This window comes from Strongyloides ratti (assembly GCF_001040885.1).
Source record: "Strongyloides ratti genome assembly S_ratti_ED321, chromosome : 2".
NCBI lineage: Eukaryota > Metazoa > Nematoda > Chromadorea > Rhabditida > Strongyloididae > Strongyloides > Strongyloides ratti.
This window is the reverse complement of record NC_037308.1, coordinates 9,950,226-9,974,180: the sequence shown is the minus strand read 5'-3', so window position 1 is coordinate 9,974,180 and position 23,955 is coordinate 9,950,226. Positions and strand designations below refer to the sequence as shown.

General features: G+C 20.1%; 9 protein-coding genes across 9 annotated transcripts; 5 read left to right on the top strand and 4 right to left on the bottom strand.

Moving 5' to 3' along the window:
* Positions 1–5,647: 5,647 nt before the first annotated feature.
* SRAE_2000316300 (Hypothetical protein) lies at positions 5,648–6,285 on the top strand (the record flags this gene model as incomplete). The annotated part of the gene is made up of 2 exons (XM_024654323.1): positions 5,648–5,701; positions 5,752–6,285. 2 exons carry the CDS (start codon positions 5,648–5,650, stop codon positions 6,283–6,285), a joined length of 588 nt encoding a protein of 195 aa, XP_024507706.1.
* Positions 6,286–7,211: 926 nt separating this feature from the next.
* Positions 7,212–7,906, bottom strand: SRAE_2000316200 (B-cell receptor-associated protein 29/31 family-containing protein; the record flags this gene model as incomplete). Its single annotated transcript, XM_024654322.1, has 2 exons — positions 7,212–7,761; positions 7,815–7,906. The coding sequence occupies 2 exons, from the start codon at positions 7,904–7,906 to the stop codon at positions 7,212–7,214; spliced, it is 642 nt and encodes a 213-aa protein (XP_024507705.1).
* A 1,831-nt stretch (positions 7,907–9,737) lies between these two features.
* On the top strand, positions 9,738–10,902 carry SRAE_2000316100 (Chromo domain/shadow and Chromo domain-like and Chromo domain-containing protein; the record flags this gene model as incomplete). Its single annotated transcript, XM_024654321.1, has 5 exons — positions 9,738–9,890; positions 9,934–10,240; positions 10,277–10,414; positions 10,457–10,563; positions 10,609–10,902. 5 exons carry the CDS (start codon positions 9,738–9,740, stop codon positions 10,900–10,902), a joined length of 999 nt encoding a protein of 332 aa, XP_024507704.1.
* A 2,148-nt stretch (positions 10,903–13,050) lies between these two features.
* Positions 13,051–14,556, top strand: SRAE_2000316000 (Gamma-aminobutyric acid A receptor/Glycine receptor alpha family and Neurotransmitter-gated ion-channel transmembrane domain and Neurotransmitter-gated ion-channel family and Neurotransmitter-gated ion-channel ligand-binding domain-containing protein; the record flags this gene model as incomplete). Its single annotated transcript, XM_024654320.1, has 6 exons — positions 13,051–13,266; positions 13,314–13,478; positions 13,537–13,941; positions 13,986–14,063; positions 14,120–14,242; positions 14,293–14,556. 6 exons carry the CDS (start codon positions 13,051–13,053, stop codon positions 14,554–14,556), a joined length of 1,251 nt encoding a protein of 416 aa, XP_024507703.1.
* A 1,930-nt stretch (positions 14,557–16,486) lies between these two features.
* SRAE_2000315900 (Sialin) lies at positions 16,487–18,170 on the top strand (the record flags this gene model as incomplete). The annotated part of the gene is made up of 4 exons (XM_024654319.1): positions 16,487–16,508; positions 16,563–17,482; positions 17,589–17,772; positions 17,812–18,170. The coding sequence occupies 4 exons, from the start codon at positions 16,487–16,489 to the stop codon at positions 18,168–18,170; spliced, it is 1,485 nt and encodes a 494-aa protein (XP_024507702.1).
* A 214-nt stretch (positions 18,171–18,384) lies between these two features.
* SRAE_2000315800 (Prolactin-releasing peptide receptor) lies at positions 18,385–19,607 on the bottom strand (the record flags this gene model as incomplete). The annotated part of the gene is made up of 2 exons (XM_024654317.1): positions 18,385–18,750; positions 18,843–19,607. The coding sequence occupies 2 exons, from the start codon at positions 19,605–19,607 to the stop codon at positions 18,385–18,387; spliced, it is 1,131 nt and encodes a 376-aa protein (XP_024507701.1).
* Positions 19,608–19,990: 383 nt separating this feature from the next.
* Positions 19,991–20,288, bottom strand: SRAE_2000315700 (Hypothetical protein; the record flags this gene model as incomplete). The annotated part of the gene is made up of 3 exons (XM_024654316.1): positions 19,991–19,997; positions 20,040–20,098; positions 20,151–20,288. 3 exons carry the CDS (start codon positions 20,286–20,288, stop codon positions 19,991–19,993), a joined length of 204 nt encoding a protein of 67 aa, XP_024507700.1.
* Positions 20,289–20,528: 240 nt separating this feature from the next.
* SRAE_2000315600 (Large neutral amino acids transporter small subunit 1) lies at positions 20,529–22,097 on the bottom strand (the record flags this gene model as incomplete). Its single annotated transcript, XM_024654315.1, has 3 exons — positions 20,529–20,596; positions 20,650–20,827; positions 20,898–22,097. 3 exons carry the CDS (start codon positions 22,095–22,097, stop codon positions 20,529–20,531), a joined length of 1,446 nt encoding a protein of 481 aa, XP_024507699.1.
* Positions 22,098–23,081: 984 nt separating this feature from the next.
* On the top strand, positions 23,082–23,513 carry SRAE_2000315500 (Hypothetical protein; the record flags this gene model as incomplete). Its single annotated transcript, XM_024654314.1, has 3 exons — positions 23,082–23,107; positions 23,169–23,316; positions 23,364–23,513. 3 exons carry the CDS (start codon positions 23,082–23,084, stop codon positions 23,511–23,513), a joined length of 324 nt encoding a protein of 107 aa, XP_024507698.1.
* Between the last annotated feature and the right edge of the window lie 442 nt (positions 23,514–23,955).

The following is a 23,955-nucleotide window of genomic DNA, read 5'->3' as shown; positions in this document are numbered from 1 at the left end:
ATTTTATATATTGTAAAAAATAACATTATATTAAAATGAGTTTATTCTTAACATTAACATTACTCAGTTTCAAATGTTATCAAAATATTTTTAAGATTAATTGTTTTTATTTTTTTTTTTTTTGCCTTATTTTGAAAATACTATTTTATAACAAGACATTTTATAATGGCATTTTTATTAAAAAAATAACTTTTTTTTCACTACCAATTATTTTATGTAACCAATAGTAATCATAACATTTTCGGCGTACTTTTATACTAACACTTAAAAGAATATATTAAGAAATGTTTATTTTTTTTTCAACAAGACAATTAAAAAGATGAGTTAATGAAAAAGAATATAAAAATGACATAAGATTGTTAGTAAAATTCTTTTATTGAAATGTAGTACAGTAAATATGTATTATTATTTTACTTTGTTAGCACTTAATTGCGCAATTTGACACGTCAACACCTGGTTGAATTAAAAAAAATATGATTAATTTATCTTTCGGTGTATACTTAGAATGATTAAATAATTGAGACCTAGTAAAGTTTCATATTAAATAGTAAAAAAGAATGTATAGAAAACTTGTTGACATGTATCTTATTAAAAATGTTTATATAAAAACTTTAAACAAAATATTTGATATTTTATCTTTTTTAATAGCATCCAATCACGTTTCAATAACAATAATTTTAAATAAAATCCACTTTTACATTTAAGTGATTATTTTTTCTTCTAAACAATTAACCTGTATTTAGTAAATCTTTCAATAAAAAAAAACTTGTAATTGTTAAAGAGAATGTTAAATGGTGAAAATGAAAATCAAAGAAAATGTCATGTGAAAGAAATGTATACATATTTTTTTTTTATTTATCTTTGTTCCTTAAATTGTAGTAACTTTTATGATAAGCACCTTTAATTATAAATTAATAACAATTTTAATTTATATATATATCTATTTTTGTTTTCTATTATTTCAAATTTTATTAGATTCACTTTCTATGTTTAGAAATTATATGGCATTCATTAATAATTATTGGATAATTTATGTCAGGTAAATTATTATATATAAAAGTCCTTGTAATAATTAAAAAAAAATTATTATATTTTAATGCATGATTTAGGTTCAAATTTCGTTTTATCTTTTTTCTTTGTAATTTTTTTTTCTTTTACTATAATTAACTCAGCAGTCTATGAACATTATTTTAAAATGTAATTAATAACTAAAATGGATATTAATTAACTTCAACAAAATTACTGTCATTTATGACATTTTTTTTTTAAATCCACAACAACTATTATTATTTATTAAATCTAATAATATTTCATTCCTCAATATAAAACAATTTGTTTAACTTAAAAAAATTCTTCACAAAATAAGGACATGTGACTTTTTATCTATAAATAGGGAATATTTTAAAAAAAGTGAAAACACAATACTATACTGAAAATTATAGATATATATAAATTGATTCTCAATTTATTGATAAATATTATTAGTAATATTATATTATTTTACAAATATTATGAAATGTTTTTTGTTTCAAGTGATAAATATTTATTTCAATTTTTATAAATTTACATTATTATATAATAACATATGTCTTTTTAGTATGTTCTGGATATTAATATTTATCAAAAGTTTTAAATATTGAGTAATCTTCTAAATTTTGAATATTTATTTTTTTTAAACAACGATTATGTTTTAAAAAATATCGAATTTATACTAAGTATTTGTTATTGTGGGAGTAAAATTTCTGGCCCCAAAATGAATTTGACTAGTTTGTTGCAGATGTATGTTTATATATTTTTCTTTTTTTTCATATTTTTTTTATTTTATTTTATAGTTAAAAAATTTTATTTTTTTAACATTTTATTTTAATTATATTATAATGTTTCTATCTTTTTGTATGAATATCTTTTTGACAAAAAATTTGATCATGTATAAGTAATTTGGTGACCCATATTCTTTTTGTTAGTAAAAGTAAGATAAATGAAAAGATTTTGGAACTTATGACCAATGTAAGATAATTAGATCCCGCCATCCATAATAAAACATAAAGATCCTTTTAAAATAAGTTAGTGTTCCAGATGTTATATCCAAATACTCAATCACATGATTTAATTAAGTTCTATAATAATCTATTGTAGTTGGTGATTCAAATAGAAAATAATTAGTCACACCTACAAAGGTGGACCCACTTTTTATTCTGAAAAACATTGAAAGATAATAATACCTCCTTCATTTATATTGATAATTCAATTTCTATAACTAGACTTGTCTTTATCATACTTTTTGAGTTCACAATATGCATGATATTGTCTATATTTACTCAATTTGTCTTTCCTGAATATGGCATATTAAATAAACAATAGAATTATACTTTACTTAAGATAATACTAAATTTCTAACATTATATTTTATTAAATAAATGTTCATATTTATTCTTTGTTCATGAAATTCTATAAATGTAGTTTAATATTAGAATAAATCATTTTTATTTACGTCTATAATATTTATTTTACTTTAATACTTGTTTCAAATATAAATTTTAATTTATAATATTTAAGACAAAAAATATATATAATATTTTTTTTTATCTTTAACTTGGTTTACTTTTAAATTAAAATATTTTTAACTATAATATATTAGTTAAATAATGATAATATTAAAAGATTAAACGAAAACTATTTCTTTTTTTTTATTTAAAATATAATGATACTATTTGAATATTGAAAATTCAAAGATTACTTTAAACATCAATATATACATATATTTTTGATCATTAATATCTTAATACATCTTAATGATACTTATAATATTCATCATTTTTTTATTTAACCTTTAAATTTGTAATTTTATCACTGATAATAACAATTTTTATATACTTAAAATTATCACGTGAAAATTTTTACAACTAAATAATTTATCTGTAAGCTATAATTTTTTACTCTTAAAATAGTATAAATATTTTTCATATGGATATCTTTAAATATATTTACACCTTTAAGTAATAAAAATAAAAATTTCTTTATGATATTTTAATTTTTATAATAAAGTAATGTAAAAATCTTGTTGATATATTATAAATATTTGTTTTGATAATAGAATTATAATTAAATTAAATTTTAAAATATAAAACATGAGGTATTCAATTTTATGAAAATATAACAATGACTCTTAATAAAAATTGAATCTACTACATAAATAAAAGATTCTTGTTTAAACCATTAATTGTTATTACAGAGCAATTAATTGTCCATTTACTGTCCAAAGAATGATTCAATATAAAAATATGATAAAATCATATGACATTAACTATCTGAAATTTTCACAATCGTAAATTAATATATTGACAATCGTTTTCTGATATTAGCAATTATTTCTTGTTAGACTTGTTTATCTTTTATCAAAATAATAATAATAAATATGTATATTTATACTACAATAATATAATCTAATTTTGAACAGTATTTAGTTTGTCTTTTTTAAACTCTTTTAATAGTTAGAGTTTAAATAAATATTATATACAGATTTTATCACAACTTTTTATAAACAATAATTTAAGTTTTATTTAATTTATTTACTATATTGATATTTTAAATTATAAATGATGTTATAAACATAACATTGTATATTTTAACAAAAACAACCATTATATATAAAATGTGATTTTGAATGTCTTAGAAGAACAAAGTATAATGTTAAAACTATACTTATATCTTCAAAACATTACTAATTTTTCATATATGGGGTATTCTTTTATTATTGTACCAGTAATCCAATACCCCCATTTTATAGAGAAGTTTTTATGTGAATGTTTAAAAGCCACTATATATTTTAAAATGAAATATTTCATATAGACTATTTGACCCAATTTGTTGTTGTCAATAAGTTGAGGTAATACTCATTTATATTCATTTAAATTTAATTCCACATTTGATTTATTATATAGAAAAATATATTTTATTTACTTATAAAATAATAATATAAATATTATTGTTAACATATAATTTAAAATATATGAAGAGTTTTTCATTTTTACTATATGTTATAAATTGATAATTTAACAAACATCATATAAAAAAAAAATGAAATAATTTCTTTTTGTTTTCTGTTATGGAAGTTTACACAATGCATATTTATATTATCATTGTGCAAAAGTTTTTTTTTGTAAAAAACATTTAAATTGTTTGTGTGTATTCTTCACACTTGTAAAAAAAAAAATTTTTTTTATCTTTTATAACATACATTTGATACATATTTTATTGAAAAATGTAAACATATATAATAAAAAAAATAATAGTAATACTTTCATTTATATAATCTATTGGTCATTATGATGAAATAAAATTTACCTTTTGTTTATAAATAAAATATATAACCAAAAAGATTATAATGTCTAACATGAAATTTATTTTTATTAACTATATATTTTTTTTTTTAAAAGTTAAGCATAAAATTAAATTTTTGTTTATTTAAAGTAAATTTTGTTTTTTTTTGTTTTAATATCTTAAACAAAATTTAATTTTATTTTTTAAGATTAATTTAAGAATATTTTAAATGTTGTAACTTAACTATTTCATTATATATATATATTTTTTTTTTCATTATTATTATTATTATAATAATGAAATCATAAGTTATCTTTTATTATCTATTTAAGGTTTTTTATATTATGATAAAAGAAAAAAAATATTATTTGTAGTTGAGCGCATATAATACAGATAAAAAATGAACGTAGGTTTTTTTTTTCTATGAGAATACTTATTATAAAATTCACATAGATTCAATAAAATTAAGATTTTTTTTTAAGAAAATTTTATATATAATTTATTTTATATCTTCAGATCATATGATTTTTTCGTTGCGTCAATTTAACGAGATATCTACATTACAGGCTAGTTAGGTGAATTTCATAGAACAAGTGTCTTTAAATATTATTTTAAAATACGTTGTTATTTTTTAAAACATTTCACTTTGATCTTTAAATTTGATGTGTTCATTAAACTTAATCTTTTTTTGCCCTTTGTACATTGGCAAAATATTATAGAGTAAAGACGGGTTTTTAATTTGACTAATTGCCAATTTTATTTTTTTTTTAAGATAACTTAATAATAATATATTATTATTTCCAAATTATTTTTAATTTATAAAAATGTGTCAATTAAATTTTATAAATATTTTTAAGTTAACTTATGAAAATATTTTAATGTTTTTTTACATTATATATAAACATAATTTTTAAAACATCCTCAATAATATTTATTACACTATTATATTATAAAAATGTGAGTTGAAGAGTTTGTATATATGACCATATATCAAATGTTGTCTAGGCAGTAAGACGCCACATTTTTACAGGAGAGCAAACAAATGAAACCAACTTTCTTATTATCTCCACCTATTTAACGTTCACTCATTTTTCCTTTTCTTTTTAAATTTTATTTCCGTCCATACAACTTCAATTAGTTGTTATTGTTCACAGTTATTAATTTTTATTCTTTTTATAGGTTCTACTTTTAACTGTTAAAAGGCAAATTACATATTATTTTATTATACATAAAATAAATTAGACAGTTTCAATTATTAGATTATTAATTATTTTATAAATAATACTTCTAATTTTAACTATATTTTTTTTTTGATAAAATAAAAGAAATGATGAATAATATTTATGGATATCTTTTTGGTGATAATAGCAATAATGATATGGTATGTTATAAAATAATATAATAATATAAATAATATATAATATATTTTAGGATAGTAACTATTCAGATGAATCAATGGATGGTATTATAACATCACAACAAAATCCAATATCCATCTCACGTTCCTCATCATCTTCTAATTTTGGAGAAGACGTTGACTGGGTTTTGATTAATCAAGGAAAATCAGGACGTTCAACACCTGAATTAATTCCAGAATATGAGTTAAATGATATGGATGATTGCCTTTCAACAGTCTCTGGAATATCAACACCAAAAACTTCTGGTTCAGGAAATGAAACAAAAGATAATGATGTTAAAAATCAAACAAAAATGTCAATGAGACAACTTGCTACAAAACAAAGAATGTTAGAAAAAGCAAAAAAAGAGGAACATAAAAAGGCTGTTCGGGCTAAGCAGGCTCAAAAAAATCTTCTTATGCATGCATTATTCTCTGAAAATGTTACGGGTGTAGAAAAATTAAAGAGTCTCATTGATGCTAACAATGTAATAGATATTGCTTTTGGTGATAATGGTAATAAAATATCTTCAATTAAAACAAAAGGAAAAAAAAATGGAAGAAGATAAGAGAGAGTAAACTTTAAGGAAAAAAATAGTCTTTCAAAAAGTAACTTGCTAAGCAGGTACTTACAAATATCTTGACTATTTCTTCATTCAAACGTACCATGTATATATATATTTTTTTTAAAAAAATGAAAATTTTTAAACAAGACGTGGAGTAACCTTAAAAAAAAAGAAAAAGCCTTTAAAAAGCACAAAAAAAATATTTTTTAATTTTTCTTTTGATTTAATTCAATTACTTTTCCAATATTAATATGTTGCTTTATGAATGCAAGATTTTTTTTATCTTATATTAGTATGTATGTAGTGAATCAATTAATTTTTCAATGACAAACATAAAAATAGACTGCCAAAACTGAAAAAAAAAACTTATAATAAAACTGTATTAGATTTGTATTATATGTAAATTTTTTTTTATACTTTAACTCCCAACTCCAAGTCTTTGGATTTTCTTATTATTAATTTGTGTATTTTAATTACGTGTTTATTGTCAAAAAAAAAACAAAAAAAAAATAAAGTTTTGGCAATACTATATCTGTATTTTTTTTTTTTATTTTTAATTTGAAGTATAATATATTTGTAAACGAAAAAATTAAAGATGAAGTATTTAGTAAAAACAAACATTTTATGGTACTTACTATTTTAATTAATCAAAATATAACGGAAAAAATAACAATTGTTAAAAAAAACCAAGTTATCAAAAACATCCGACTTCCATAGGGTTCTTGGATATTTTTTTAGATAATGTCACATTGTTTTATCTGGTAAAATAAACAACTCTCCTGTATAGTTAAATTATATTAATTTAAAAAAAAATACCAGCATAATTACAAAGTAATCATATCTCGATATTAATTCATTCAACAATTAGTGATAAAAAAATAAGGTAATCTATACATTTAGTATTTTGAATAGATAGTAAATAAAGAAATTTAATCATTTTTCTTATCAACTTCTTTATTTTCAGCTTTTGAAAGGAGATCAGAAACTCTTTCATATTCTTTTGAAAGATTTTCAGCCTGTTCCTTCATAGCATCTCTATCTTTTTTAACTTTTTCCAATTGTTCTTCTAATTCCAAAATCTTAGTAGCACTTTCATTACTATCTCCACTTTCCATTAATGTTTTGGCTGTTTTTGTAGCACTTTCAGCTTGTTTCATAGCTGCTTCAGCACTAGCTTGAAGTTGAGCTGATCTAACTAATAATCCAATAATTCTATTAATAACTAAGAATAAAAGTAAAGCAAAACCGGAGATATAAAGATTTCTTTGTGATCTAAAAAGTCGCATATGAAGAGCTGTGTCAACATCTGCAGCACCCTTTATAAGAGTATTCTCGACAATAGCTGTATTTGAATATTTGGCGCATTCACGTGCAGCATCCAAGAAGAGGAGAGTTAGGACGAAAATTGTTGAATAAGATGCTATTGTCGATTTATGTGAAATGGCCGTAACAAAACGTGAGTTAAAAAATTTTTTCCATCTAAATGATTAATTTTAAATATTTAATAGGATAATAACTTTGTTATAACATACATTGTTGGTCGTATCCACGGTAAAACAAGAAGTATGACAAAAGCAATTTCTGTATAAAGGATACCGGCAACAATAGTCCACTGAATTGACATTTTTACTAAAAATAAATAAGTATAATTAGTTGATTATTATAAATTTGAAAGAAAAATAGTAAATTAAACAACAAATAAATGTTAACCTTTAATTTTATACTAGTTAATAACACGTAAACACTATTTTCTTTTACATGAAATATATTCCTTGGAAAATTGTTATTTAACAAGTCGTTGCGAGAATATTATTTTTTATTTAATGATGACTAGGTGAAAAATAAAAAATCAGAGCAATATGTGTTTAAGAAATTTTGGTGTATACGTTACAACATGGTTGAATGAAATAATTTAGTATTGATAATATATTGACGGGCGTATGACTTAAATAATAAAATTTTATGTGTAAATATATAAGTAATTAAACTATTTATATGCAATTCAAGTTTGTAGTTACATTTATTTTTAAAAAAAATACAATACAATAGTTTGATAATATTTATCAATTATTTTAATAAACATTTCTTGACGTTTTAAAATCAATTACAAATTGATTATTTAATAAACAAACATTGTGATAGAAAAAATTGTGAGAATTAATAAACAAATGAAAAATAAGAAACAATATTTGGAAAAGTACTACTTGTTTTGCATAAATTCAAGTTTTTTCTTTGATTGGAAAAGATTTAAACTATTATAAATCTTTGTTTGTGTAATGTTGTTATAAAATGCATTTTTAATTTAGAATACATATTATCATTCTCTAAAAAAATAATTACAAATTTTTAGATAAATCTTGATATTTATTGATATTTTTTTTTGCCTTTTTAGAATAATAATATACTATATGGTAGACTTTAATATGTTACTTAGCAGATTTTGCTTTAAAATAAAATAATTTTTATATATTTTTAATGTTATAAAAAAATATTTTTGCAATTTTAAAGTTGCAACTACAATATTTATTTATATCAATCTTGATGTAAAACATAAATACAACAATATAAACAAAGATAAGAGTCTTACTAAAAAATTTATAATATACAGTATAATGTAAAAAAAATAAAATTTTAAAAATGTAATAATAAATATCGTCAATACACATTTTTTCGTTAAAATCATTGTTTTGGTTGAACCAAAATTGCTGAGAAACAACTATTAGCAAGTTACTACAAAAGTTTTTCACGCGTTTTTTGATCCCTAACTGCTTAGATATAAAGGTATACTTTCTTGATAAACCCTATTCAAATTTTTTTTTGATTTACTATAATTTTAATATCTTATTTATGTAGTATTTGGTTTTTTTTTAAAAAATTTCTCTAAATATTGGGAATAAGTAATTTATTGTAGTATAGTTCAAATGTTACATTGTTACTTTTGACATTATCTTGTAGTATAACCAATATTACTTTTTATTGGCGGTTTTTTTTGTAAAATTTTTCTTCTACACACACACTTTAGAAAATATAACATTTGATCGTTTTTTTTTTATATCTATGATTAAACTTTTTAACCTGTACATATTTATAGTGGTTATTTATGATTTTTGTCATTTATTATTAGTATAATTTTCTTTGTAATTTTTTTACCACTTTATATTGAAGGTATCATTTTCATAAATTTTAAATGAGATGAATTTAAATATATGCTATTTTTAGTTGCCTTAAATAAAATTAATTTTATTAAAATTGAATATAATAAAAAAAAAAACAAAGGATAAATTTTATGAAAAATATTTTTCTTATTATTGTTTTATTATTATTATACTAATTTTTTTTATCCTCATTGACGTTAGTATTTTTTTTATAAAATTTTACCAGAACTCGTTAATATATTTTTTTCATTGTTCATTAATTTTAATGTTAAAGTAAGATTTTGTCAATTTTCAGGTATAATGATGAAAAAATCAAAAGATAACTCAGATGATTCTAGTGTTGAGTATGATGTTGAAAAAATTCTTGATAAGAAAAAAATGAATGGTACTACATTTTACGAGGTAAAATGGTTGGGGTATGTTGAAACAACATGGGAACCTAGTTGTAATATTGTAAGTTTGTTGACTGGAGAATTTTTAAATTAACACATTTTAGGGTCCTTCATTGATCAAAAAATTTGAAAAGAATTTTGTTAGAAAGAGTTTGGATTCTAAAAGGAAAGATAACAATGATAATGAAGTGAAGATGTCACCTTCTAAAAAGAAAAGAAAAATTAATTTTGCTGTTAAAACAGACAGAAAAAGTTCTAATTTAGATTTTGAACCTATTGAGTCTGGTGAAAAAAAATCTGATTTAATAAATAATTCTTCCGAAGTTAGAAGAAGAAGTTTAAGACAATGTAGACTCAGTGGTATGTCTGTTAAAAGACGCACTAGTTCCCGATTATCTAAGTCTATCGAAGGTATGTTTTTTTTTCCATTATAAATGTTATATATAGGAAATGAGATTGTTCCTGAGATAGAAACACCAAAGAATAATATAACTAAAATTAATAATACTCCATTATTAAAGGAGTCATATAGTCAACAAGATACTAGTACTGAAGAGTTATCAGAAGAAATTGATGGTAGTAAAGGTAAAGTTAAAAAGTTAGTAGAAGTGGTTTTTGACATTGAAGGAATTGTCGATCACCGTATTAGAGACGATGGTATCAAAGAATATAGAATTCGTTGGAAAGGTTTTCCTGAGGAAGAAGATACTTGGCAAACTTCAGATACTTTTATTGTAAGCTTAAGATTTATTTTTAGTATATTATTAAATTGTTTTTAGGATTCACGTGTTGTTGATTTGTATGAAAAAAAGATTGCTAACAGTGTTTCATCCAATGAAAATGACCATGGACTTCTTTGTGAACTTATAAAAGAGGCAGAAAATGGAAAGAAATATGAAACAGATGAAATATTCTTTATTATAGCTTTATTTGTAAATAAAGATAATGAAAAATTGTATTTGGTAGCTTTAAAAAATTATGATATTGCTGTTATACGGTCAGAGAATGTTCCAATTAAATTTAAAAAGGAATGTTCCATTGTTGACAAAAGAGTCATTCATTGGAAAGTTTAATTTTATAATATATTTTATAATTTATTTTTTTTTTATTAAAAGTAAATTTCTTTTAATTTGTTTATTGAAAAAATATTTGTAAGTGATCATTAAACATTTATACAATGGAAAATTTTGTAAATAATTTAAAATTTACAAACAATATTATATTTTTTTTACAAGAAAACTTAGAAATGAAAATTGAATATAACAACTGGATCTATACACACCAGTAGATAATTTATTACTATTCATTGAAGGAACAAATTTTGGTTTTGTTAGAAAAAATTGTTTCTTTAATGATTATCATATAACTTGTAACTTTATAGATTATACTATAATATATATTTTATTTTAGTAAGCTTTTAAACAAAGACTATTTTAGAGTACAGAATTAGAACAAAGAAACCAATAGTATAACATAGATAAATTTCATAAATCATACATTTATTTTTATTTTTATGCTAAATTTTATATTTTTTTTAGCACATATGATTGTTATATAAAATTTAATACTGTGTATTACCAAATAATGTTGTTTTTAAAATAAAATAAAATGAAATTTTAAACTTTTTTTTTAAAACTACTGTCATTTATTGTGTTATTTTATACTATTTTTTCTTTAAAAATTTGGATAACATATCATAATAAAATCTTTTGACTACCATCAGAAATGTTATAAAAATAGTAATTAAAAAAATTAAGTAAATTTATATCATAAATATTATTCGAAAATAAAAATAAATTTACTTTAATTATTGCCTAACTTCTTTCACCACATTTTAAAGTTTGTTCATTAAAAATAATGAATTTAGTAGAAAAAAATATTTTTTTTTTACACAAATATAACATCAAAGTTTAACATACAAAAGTATTTATAAAAATTACTAGATAAAATTAAAAGTTTTTACTTTAATTTGATTTTGACATTTGCTACCCTCGTTTAAAATTTAAAAAATTTTTAATCAATAAGTAAAAAGTAAAAAAAAACATAATTAAAAAGCAATTTATAAGCATAGAAAGCAATTAAAGAGAATATCTTTTCAATAAAAACTATAATTTATTTTCATTACTTACACACCATTTTTTTTATGCATATTCATAATAGTTGACAAAAAAAATTTTTTTTTTTTCCTAAATATTTTCTAATATTATTTTTTTAAAAAACTAATTTGAAAAATCAATAAGAATTTTATTATATTAGTAAGTCAAGAATACTAAACAAGGATATTTATCATATTTATTATTACTAATTTTAAAGAGTAATTTAGTAAAATATAATTATATTTTATAAAAATTTTTAATTAATTATTAATATATTTTTTAATTTATGATAAAGCAAAAAAAAAACATCTCAATTTTAATATTTATCATATTTTTTTTTATGTCAAAATAATCATATATAACAAGAATAATTTTTTATATTCATATTACAAAAGTATCTATAATTAGAAATGGTTAAATTTAGTTTTAATAAAATATTTCTACTAATACAACTTATTACAACAAAAAAAATTTTTAAAAATAAAATTATTAAAAAAAAATAATAGTTTTTTTCTGTGTAATAAATTAATTTTAAATTAGATCAAAATTATTTTAAACATTAAACTATTTTTTTTTATTAATAATTTATCATTAGATACATAATATTATTTAAATTTTAAAAGTTTAAAAATTTAACTTCTATTTTTATTTCTTTTATATATATATATAATTTAGATAGTCGATAGAAAAAATAAAATAGTTACAATTATATTTAAAAATATGCTCAATTTATAAATAAATATTTACGATTTAAACTTAATTTCCTTTTAACATATACTTTATAATAAAAAGTTTTGAGGGTTAAAAATGTTTTATATAAAAACATTCTTATGAAAATTTTAAGATTAGTTCTTTTAAATTATATATTTTATATATATATAAAAAAAAGTTAAAATATATATTTATATTTATAATTATATTATTTAAAGTTTATTTTAGGTTTTTTAAATTTAATAAAAAAAAAATGTTAAATGATATTAAATATTAAATACAATGTTGTTAAACTATTTTATAATATGGCAAAAATTAATTTTGTTTATATTTATTATTATTTACTTTCCCTCAACAATATATTCTAATTGTACCAAACCAAATTTAACACCAGAAAATATTATTAATTTGATAATGACAAATTATTCAAGAAGTAGAATGCCTAATGTAGATAAACCTGTAGATGTCAAAGTTGAAATGACAATACAAGATGTCATGAGTTTATCAGTTTTGAGTAATAGTTTTTCGGCAGATATTTATTTCAGTGCTATTTGGTATGACCATAGATTGGCTTTTGATAAATTTGATAAATGTAGAAGTAACTTATCATTTGATGATACTTTTGAAAAGGTAATTTTTTTTAAATAAATAAAAAATTTTATATGATTTTCAATTAGAGGTTATGGTTACCAAATGTATGCCTAGTTAATACAAAGTCTGTTTCTATTCATTCAAGTCCAAAGGCAAATGTTCTTCTGATGTTAATGTCAAATGGAACTGTTTGGTTAAATTATAGAGTACGTGTAGAAGGACCATGTGATATGGATTTATCAGATTTTCCTGTAAGTTTTTAAAATATTTAAAAAAAAAGTAATAAATTGAGTATAATAAAATATTTAGATGGATCATCAAAAATGTTATTTTGTTTTTGAAAGTTACTCTTACAATACAGCAACAGTTAAAGTTGATTGGTTAAATAATCCAATAACACTTCCAGATAGTTCTTCAATATCAGCTAATGATTTTGAAATAACAAATTACACAACTATCCGTCATGTTGAGTATTACAAAGCCGGTGAATGGTATAGATTAACAGCTGAAGTAACTTTTAAAAGAAAATATGGTTTTTATATTCTTCAGATGTATCTTCCAACATATATTAGTGTATTTATTTCATGGATTGCATTTTTAATTGACTTAAAAGCATTACCCGCTCGAATAGTTCTTGGTGTAAATTCGTTAATGGCTTTAACATTTCAATTTGGCAATATAATATCATCTCTACCTCCTGTATCATATATCAAAGTAAATTTTTTTTTTTTTTAACATTTAAAAAAATTATTTAATAGGCAATTGATATTTGGATGTTTACATGTGTTGCATTTATATTTGCATCTCTTCTAGAATTAGCATATGTTGCTTATCAGGTATATTTAATTAACAAAAAAAAAAGAATTATTTTTTATTATTATATATAATTTAGGATAAAAAAGCACTTTTAAAATTTTATCGAACCAAAAAACCTATTTCATCTTTAATAGAAATGGCATGTTTAATGGAGGATTCACCAACAAACAGTTTACTTGAAAGGCAGGAAATAAATGACGTAAGTACACTTTTCATCTTCTTTTTTTTTTCTATTAATTTTTTTTAAAGAAAAATCTTGAGGAGGAACTCTCATTTTTTGCAGATACTAATTCATATCCTGATAAAAAAGGACAATCAAGAAGAAGAATTAGTTCTATTTTTAGTAGAAATAATTATTCAATGAAATCCCGAAGACAGAGTATGTCAGCACGTTCAGAGCAAAGTCCTTTTTACAAAAAAGGAACATTTCTTGATAAAATGTCATTCATCATATTTCCATTAGTTTTTTTAATATTTAACATTTGTTATTGGACATATTATTTAACAAAATAATATTATAAAATTTTAATAATTATAATTTTTGTATTAAAATAAAACTTTTATATATATTATACAGTTACTTGTAGATATATTATATAAAAATATTAATATAATTATTATATTTTAAATATATAAAGATATAATAAATGAATTGTATAAGAAACTATTATTATTTTAAAGCATAAATAAAGTATTAAAATTTTAAACTTAGTATATACTATTATCATTAAAGGATAGCATTAACGAATTTAATTTAAGATTTTTATAAATGATAATTTGTAGTTTCACTAATAAAATCATACTATAAGAGAAAAATATTTATGTTTTACTTTACTATAAAAAGATTATTAGATATATTTAAATAAAAGTGCATAATAAATTTGTTATTTTAATAAAACATCTTCTAATATTATATTTTTGTTAGAAAAATAATAAATAATTTTTTAAAATATACTATATTACATTTTTTTTCATCATATTTTATTTAATCGTTATTTAAAATTATTTTACCTTAAAATTATTTTATTCTTATCATAATAATGAACGTATATTTCATTTCACTTTTAAGTAGTAATTCAAATACAATAAAAATTTTTGAATAGTAAACATTACTTTAAAGTATAATCTTTATACCATTATAACCGTATTAAAAATAATTATATTATTAAGAAACATGATTATTTATTATAAATATATAATAAATTTAAAAAGCTATTATAACAGATAAGAACTAAAAATTATTTTATAAAAGTATAGTTGACTTTACATATAAAATAAAAAAAAAAAAAAAAATTTCTGCAGATGAAAAATTTTCTGTATGATAAGAAATTTATAAAATACTTTTATGACATAATGTCACTTTATATATATAGAAAATAATATTTATAAAAATATTATATGAAAAACTATCAACAATTTAATTATCATTATTTTATTCTAATAAAATATTCCTTTTGTTATCATTTTAATATAAAGTTTATATTTCTATTTACATTTATTATCTAAAATTATGAGTATAATATTAAGTAATATATATAAAATACAAATAATTAATATGTAATAAGTGACAATAACTTAGAAATTATTTAAATAACTAACTAACATAATAATAATCTTTTAATAATATAAAAATATATGTTAAAAATATAAATTTTATTTTAATCATTAAATTATGTTATTTAATATTTAAAAAAAAAAAAAACTCATATATCCTTTTTGATATCATTTTTCTACAAATTCAATCAATCTCTCCATTTTATATCAACGACCATAAAATGTTTTTCAATCTTTCTCTTTTTACAAATAAATTTTTTATTTAAATATAAATTTGTTAACTGATTAGTATTTTGAATAGATTTTTTTAATATAAAATAGTTTTAAATATTTGATGCATAATTTTTTTAAAAATTACAATTTAATTAAATTAAGAAACTTTTTTTTTATCATATATATTAATTAAAATTATAACAATCTATTATCATCATATAAATTAAATTGTATAAAATAATAAAAATTAATGAAAAAAATTTTTATACTTTTTTTTTCTTTATTTTAATTTTAAAATTAATCCATAAAAGATAAAATTAATTAATTAATTAATTTTTTTTTAATAATATTATAGTTATTAAGTAAAATAATTTTTTTAAATTTTAATATTTTAGTATATAAAATAATTTTTGTAAAACACTTCTTATCATTTCTTTAAAATTCTTATCTACTCTAATCTCTTCTCGAGTCGGATAATCAAGTGTTTGGTGTTAAAAAATTCATTCATCAAAGTAATAATAGAATCATTATAAAATGATGTCAAGATAATTTTTATACAGAAATAAGGTGGTCATAAATTTTTATAGAAATAAATTTTATAATAAAAAGTAAAATATAAGTACTTATTTTGTTATTAATATTTTATATTAATAATAATATTATTATTTTAATAATAATGAAAGAAAAAGTAAAAGTTCGTAAGTTTATATTAATATATATAATTTAATTTTTTTTTTTAAATTTATATTTAGCACTATGGAGTTTTCATTCAGTGAGACTTCAATTAGCTATGATGTTATGTATGGCATTACTTGTTCAAGGTATTATGAGAAATTTTATGTCAATGGCATTTGCATGTTTTGTTATACCAATAAAAAATAATAATGATACAATAAATTTATTAATAGATAAAAAAATAAATATTCAAGAAAATATTAATACATCATTTTGGTTTACTAAAATAACAACAAATTGGAGTTATGAGGAACAATCATGGATACATTCAGGTTTTTATTATGGATCATTATTATCAGCATTTATTGTTCAAGGAATTATTCCTTATGTTGGGGCAAAATTATCAATAACACTTGGTGTTATTATTGGTATTACTGGAACAATTATTATTCCAATACAAATATATTTATATCCACATTTTTATTTATCAATACCTATACGTTTTTTAATGGGTTTTTCACAAGGTTTTGTTATACCAGCTGCTGCTCAATTAGTTGCTAAATGGTTTCCTATACAGGAAAAATCTACAGCAATGGCACTTTTTACATCAGGAAATCAGATAGGTGTATCAATTGCTATGTTTGCAACAGCACGTTTCTGTACATTTTCATTTCTTGGTGGTTGGCCATTAAGTTTTATTATGTATGCAATTGTTGGTATTGTTTTTCTTTTTATATGGATACCATTAGCTTCAGAGACACCAAAAAAATCAAAAACAATAACAGCTGTTGAGTTAGCATATATTAAAGGAGAAAATAGTAAAAGTCGTTTTACATCAACATCAGAACCAATAAATATTCCATGGATTAAATTATACCTATCACCAGCAGTCTTAGCAATATGTTTATGCTCATTTTGTCAAAGTTTTATTATGGTTACATTTACATCATATCTTCCACAATATTATCAATCAATTTTTAAAATGGATATAAAATCGGTATGTTTAAAATAATATATATAATTTATAATGTCATTATATTATATAATATTATCAAAATAATTTTTATAATATTTAATTACTGTATAAAATTTAATAATTTTAGAATGGTTTTTGGTCTTCTATACCATTTATAGTGCAAATGTCAACAAAATTTTTATGTGCATATATAGCTGATGGATTTAAAAAACGAAAAATTTCTGCTTCATTAATAACAAAACTTTCTAATAGTATTGCTTCATTTGGATCAGCAATCTTTTTTATTTTAGTTATATATTTTTCAAAAGAACGTAATATAATTGTATTATTTTTAATAATATTAACATTAGGATTTCAATCAGCTTATGTATCTGGTTATAATACAAGTCTCGTATCTATAGCACCATCTTATACAGCAACTGTCTCAGCATATGCACAAATTTATGCACAATTAGCATCTAGTCTAGCACCAACATTAATTGGTTTCATGACAAAAAATGGTACAAATGAGGAATGGATGTTTGTCTTTGCACTTTTAGCTGGTATTTCAATAACTACGGGTATATTTTTCCATATATTTGGATCTGCAAGAATTCAAAAATGGGCATTAGGTCCTGAATCAACATTAAATTTATCTGATCCTATTAATAATAGTCAAGAGATTCATTTAATGAATGAACATAATGTTATAAATAAACAATTGAGATAACATTTTTAAAATTTAAAAAAAAAAATAATTATATATATTTATAGATATTTTATTATATTTTATTTAATGATATATACTTTTATTTCATGACATTAACGATAAAAATATTAAAATAAAAATATAATGATAGGTAAATGAAAAATTTTATTTTTCTATTTTTTAATAAAGAACAATTTTTTAAAAAAAAAGTAAAATATTAAAAATAAAATATATATTAGACATATTCTTGTTGTTCAGTTGTAAAATACATAGAATTTCCACCAATATTAAATAATGATATATAACAATTTAAACTTTTCATAACTAAAATACGAAATTCTGGATTTAATAAAGCATATAAAATAGGATTAGTTATACATATAATCATTGCTATTCCATGAGCACAAATATTTGTTATATATGTTATATCTGTTCCATTATTTAAAATAAATAAACCTGAAGAATCTAATTCTGTTATGATACTTACAATATTCAATGGTAATGAGGCACAAGCAAATATCATAACCATTAATATAAGAATAATTGTTATCTTCTTTTTTTGTATTTCAATTCTCTTCTTTTTTTCTATTAATTTATTAATCTATAATATTATATTTTTTTTTAAATTTATTAATATTAATTTAAGATAAAAAAAATAATTATATATCATTTTTTATAAATAAATTTTCTTACCTTTATTTTATCTAATGAAACATCATTACAGACAGTATTAGTTAAAACTGACAACAAATTTACTTGTTGAGAAATTGATAAAATTTTAAAATTTGCTCTTTTGTGTAATTTAGCAAATATTTGTTGATAACATAAAGTTATTATACAAAATGGAATTATACCTTGAACAAAAAAAAGTATTATTGTATAAATTTGACGATGTTTATCATTATCCCAATCTTCAGTACAAAAATATCCACATATATTATTATATGTAACTAATTTCATATTATATATATATGGAAAAGTTATAATAAAACTAATAATCCATATTGTTAATGTTGCAAAAATTGCTTGTATTTTTGTTAATGATGTTTTAGGTGATTCAACAAGACGATAATATCTATCAATAGCAATAGCACATAAGCTATATGTTGAAATAAAAATACCAATACCTTGAATAGATCCTGATATACGGCATGCTGGTGAACCAAATATCCATTCTTTATAAATATTTACAAATGGTGTTATTGGAATTGACATAAGACAAAGAAAAATATCAGATATAGCTAGATTTAAAATAAAAATATTTTGAACAGATTGAAGAGATTTATGTTTTAATGTTAATATAATTATATATAAATTTCCTATCAATCCCAAAATAAATATTATTGTATAGTATATAGCAATTATAATTATTGCTAATAAATGATTTGATGGATCTGGATACATTTCACTGTATCCAATACAATTATCACTTTTATTTAATAAAACAATTACATCCATATTATATAAATATTTTTTAAAGTATTTAATTATAAAAAGAAAAAAAAAACAATGAAAATAAAAATATTATAATTTTATCTTTTTAAACTAAAATATGATAACTTGTCATTAATAACTTTTATCATATATATATAAATAATATTAAAGTTATATATTATATGCACCATAATAACATAAAAACTATTTTTCATATTTTGTTTATTTATATATTATATAATTAATAAGGTTTAATTCATGCATGGATCTTTGGCTAATGGTTTGATGAAAAATTATGTTTTTAATACTCATTAATTTTTTTTTTTATCTATTTCATTTGCCATTAACAATGAATATTATACTAATTTTTTATTTATATAACTGAAAATGTATTAGTTAAGAAAATTTTAAAAACTATAAATAGATGAAAAAAAAAAAATTAAAGATATTATTTACTTATTAATTAAATGATGTAAATGTTTTTGAGGATGTAGTTGATACGGTAAATGTATAATCTGGAACATAGTTATAAAATGGATAATTTGGATTGTTGATTACAGGCATTACCATTTCATATGATATTGTCAATAATAAAAACAAAATAAATGCCACAAAAAATACCATAACTAATTCTTTTCCTTTTAATATTTCTTCATCATCTACTTCTTCTGACTCAAAAATATCTAACATTTTATTTCCACACATTTTGAATTAATAAATTATATTATATCAAAAAAGAAATAGTAATAAATTGGATAATTAACAACAAATTAAATTGTAACAAAATAATAACAGTTCTTTTAAAAAATGAGATAATCACTTTTTAAAAAGTCTTATAATATTATTTACAAGAAAAGAGGAAGTATAACAATTGATTTTGGTAAATATTTTTTAAGTACCATTATTATATAATCATCTCTATCAATAATATTATATATTTCATTTTTACTCTATGTGATCTTCTTCCTCAGGAATACAATATAATACCTTTTGAATTAATTGAGTACAATAAACTTTAAATGTAAATAATTATAAAAAAAAAAAGATTTATATAAAATAAACTTACTCCAAGGTTTTATTATAAAATTTGGTTTTTTTTTCCATGCAACAAAAATGTAGTAGACAGGTAAGCCAGAAAGAATAATTGCTAATCCAATCAAAAGTTCTTTAGGTTGAAGGAAGAATGGTAAGACAAGTATTAATGTACAAATAATTAAAAAGATTATAGGAATTAAAATATTATACTAAAAAAAAAGAATATAATTTTTTAAATAAATATTTAGTAGAAAAAAAATAATTTATTTTATTACTTACTTTTATAGGTCTTTCTAAATCTGGTTTACAAATTCTTAATTTAACTAATCCTGCTATTGCAATATATACAACTGATGTTTCAGCAAATGAGACATAATTTATTAATGCATATATATCAGAAGTCATACACATTCCAGCAGAAAATAATCCTAGTATAATTAATGCTGGCATTGGAGTTAAATATTTGATATTAACCATTGAAAGTAACTCTGGTAATTGTCCATTTCTTGCTCCAACAAAAAACATTCTTGATGATGTTAAAATAATACCATTTAAACCACCAATACATGAAATAGCAACAAATAGTGGAATTATATGTTGTACTGGTCCCATTATTCTAGAAGCAAAAGTAACAGCAACAGCATTAGAATCTAAAAGTTCATCTGGTGTTAAAACAGCAAAATAGCTAATGTTTACAAGGAAATATATAATTGTTACAAGAGGCATTGATAAAAAAATTGCCCTTGGTAAATTTTTTATTGGTTCTTTTAATTCTTCTGTCATAAAATTTAAATAATTAAATCCACTAAATGAAAAAACTCCTGAATAAAATGCCAAAGCAATATGTGGAGCATCTGTCTTTGATCCCTCAAATATTGATGGAAATTCAAAATTTTCATAATTTCCAAGTAACAAATAAACAACTCCAGAACAAATAATCATTAGGAGTGCTAAAACTTTACCAACTGTAAAAACATTTTGAGTTTTTGTAGCATATTTAACATTATAACAATTTATAAATGTAAGTAGTAATGTTGCCACAACTGCAAGTAATTTTATTGCATTTTCTGGTACATCACAATATGGAAAAAGTGGTTTAAGAATATAATTAGAAAATGTTAAAGCCATAACGGCATTTGAAGTTGGTATAACAATAATTAAATTAATCCATAAAAAAAGAAATGCTAACGTTTCACCAAATGATTCATAAATATATATATAATCACCACCAGATTTTGGTATTGTTGTACCTAACTCTACATAACATAATGCACCTAATGTTGCATAACCACCACATAATAACCAAATTAAAAGAGAAAGCCCAACAGAACCAGAATCTACTAAGACTCCTTTAGGAGATACAAAAATCCCTGATCCAACTATTATTCCAATAATAATAGCAACACCACTTGATAAACCAACACGTGGTTTCATCTTAATTGCATTATTTGAAGTTTTAGACAATGGCTTATCAGCCATTTTTAAAAATCCTAAATTTAAAAATCAGTTAAATAAATATATAAAAAAAGATATATCATAAAAAAAACAACTACTATAATGTTAAACAAAAAGAAAAAAAATAAAATAAACAATTAAAGATTGCCTACAGTTACAACAAAATTATATAAACATTAATAAAAAAAAAAGATTTTAATATCTTTTATATAAACATACATTACTATATGTCTAGAATTGTTTTAAAAGTGCAACTTTTAAAAGTAAATTTACCAAACTAAAAGAAATTAGAAAAATTTACATATCACTTTACTTTATTTCTAATAAATGCAAAACTTTGCTTTTATTTATTTTAATAAAATATTATAATTGATTCTTTGATGTTGATTAAATTAAATGATAAAACAGTTGGTACGGATAAACTATAAGAAATGGATAAATTTATAAAAATAAAAATACTAATTTTTATATATATGTATATAAAATAAAAATAACTAATAAAAATGTTAAAAAATTTTTATTTTAGTACCATTTACATTGATATAAATTGTTAAATAAAACATAATAAAGTTAATTAAATGATATTTCAAGGTTATGATTGAAAAATAAAATCAACCATTTACTCTTTTTTTTTATTAATAACAAGTAATTTAAATGATCAAAATTAGTGAAAATTAAAAAAGAAATCAAAAATATTAAAAACATTTTTTTCAAGTAATAGTTGCTTTACTGTAATGCATTGTAATATTATTTATTATATATAAACCAATAAAATTTTCAATATCCAAAAAGAAAAAAAAAATGAATACAAATCTTAAATCAAAGTTTAAAATATGTTGTGATTTGGAAAGTCGCATTAATCTAAAAGTTTGAAATGCCGTTACAACTTATCCTCAAATTCCTATAGATGTCTTATAACGAATATTTTGTATCAAAAGAAGAAATAGATTACCAAATACCAGTGGTTATATAAAAAACATTTGATTTTCATTTAATCTAATTGTTGATATGACTCTGACAAAATTTTTAGTAAAGTAAGTTAAAATTATTCTTAAGATATATATTTTAATATAAGTAATATTTTTAATATTTTAGAAGTACAGCAAGAATCGCATTAGTGGGTTTTACTATAAAAGTTATATGTGATACAAATGCCTTCTCTACAAATTCAAAAGAAACTGAAGAAAAGTTCCAACAATTAGTAACTGAAATTGTCCCAGGAACACTTGGAATACAAAAACAGGTGTGTTTATTTATTTTTTTTATTTATCTTGACAAATATTTTTTTAGCTAGTAACCATGAAAGATGGGGCACGGGATGAATATAATAAAACTGTTGATGGGATATTTACAGCAATTAATTATTTTCCAGCAACTGTTAGTAATTTTGCAAAGTCATGTTATAAATTCCCATTATTAGAGAAAAAGATTGAACATTGATATTCTGTTTTTTTTTTTATATAAGTATATTTTTTATTTTAGGAAAGATATATTATTTACAAATAAAATTATATAACAACTTATTTTCGGTTATTAATTTTTATTAAAATAACAAATATTAATGGATAATTAAAAGATAATAAATAGATGAAATAAATACATTGTTATGGAGAGTAAAGCAATGTAATATGATATATTTTCATCTAATAAATATATTACAATCCATTAAAAAACTTAAAATTAAAGCTAATCTTTTAATAGGGATTTTCATTTCATCCATTACTATTATTATTTTATGTTTGGGTCAGTAATATATATAATTCGGTTAATCATTGTTTAACTCTCTTTCATTTTAATTTATTTAAACATTTATCATTAATAAATGAGGTAATTTAAAGATTTATTAGGTCATAATTAGGTTGTGTTAAAAAATATACTAAAA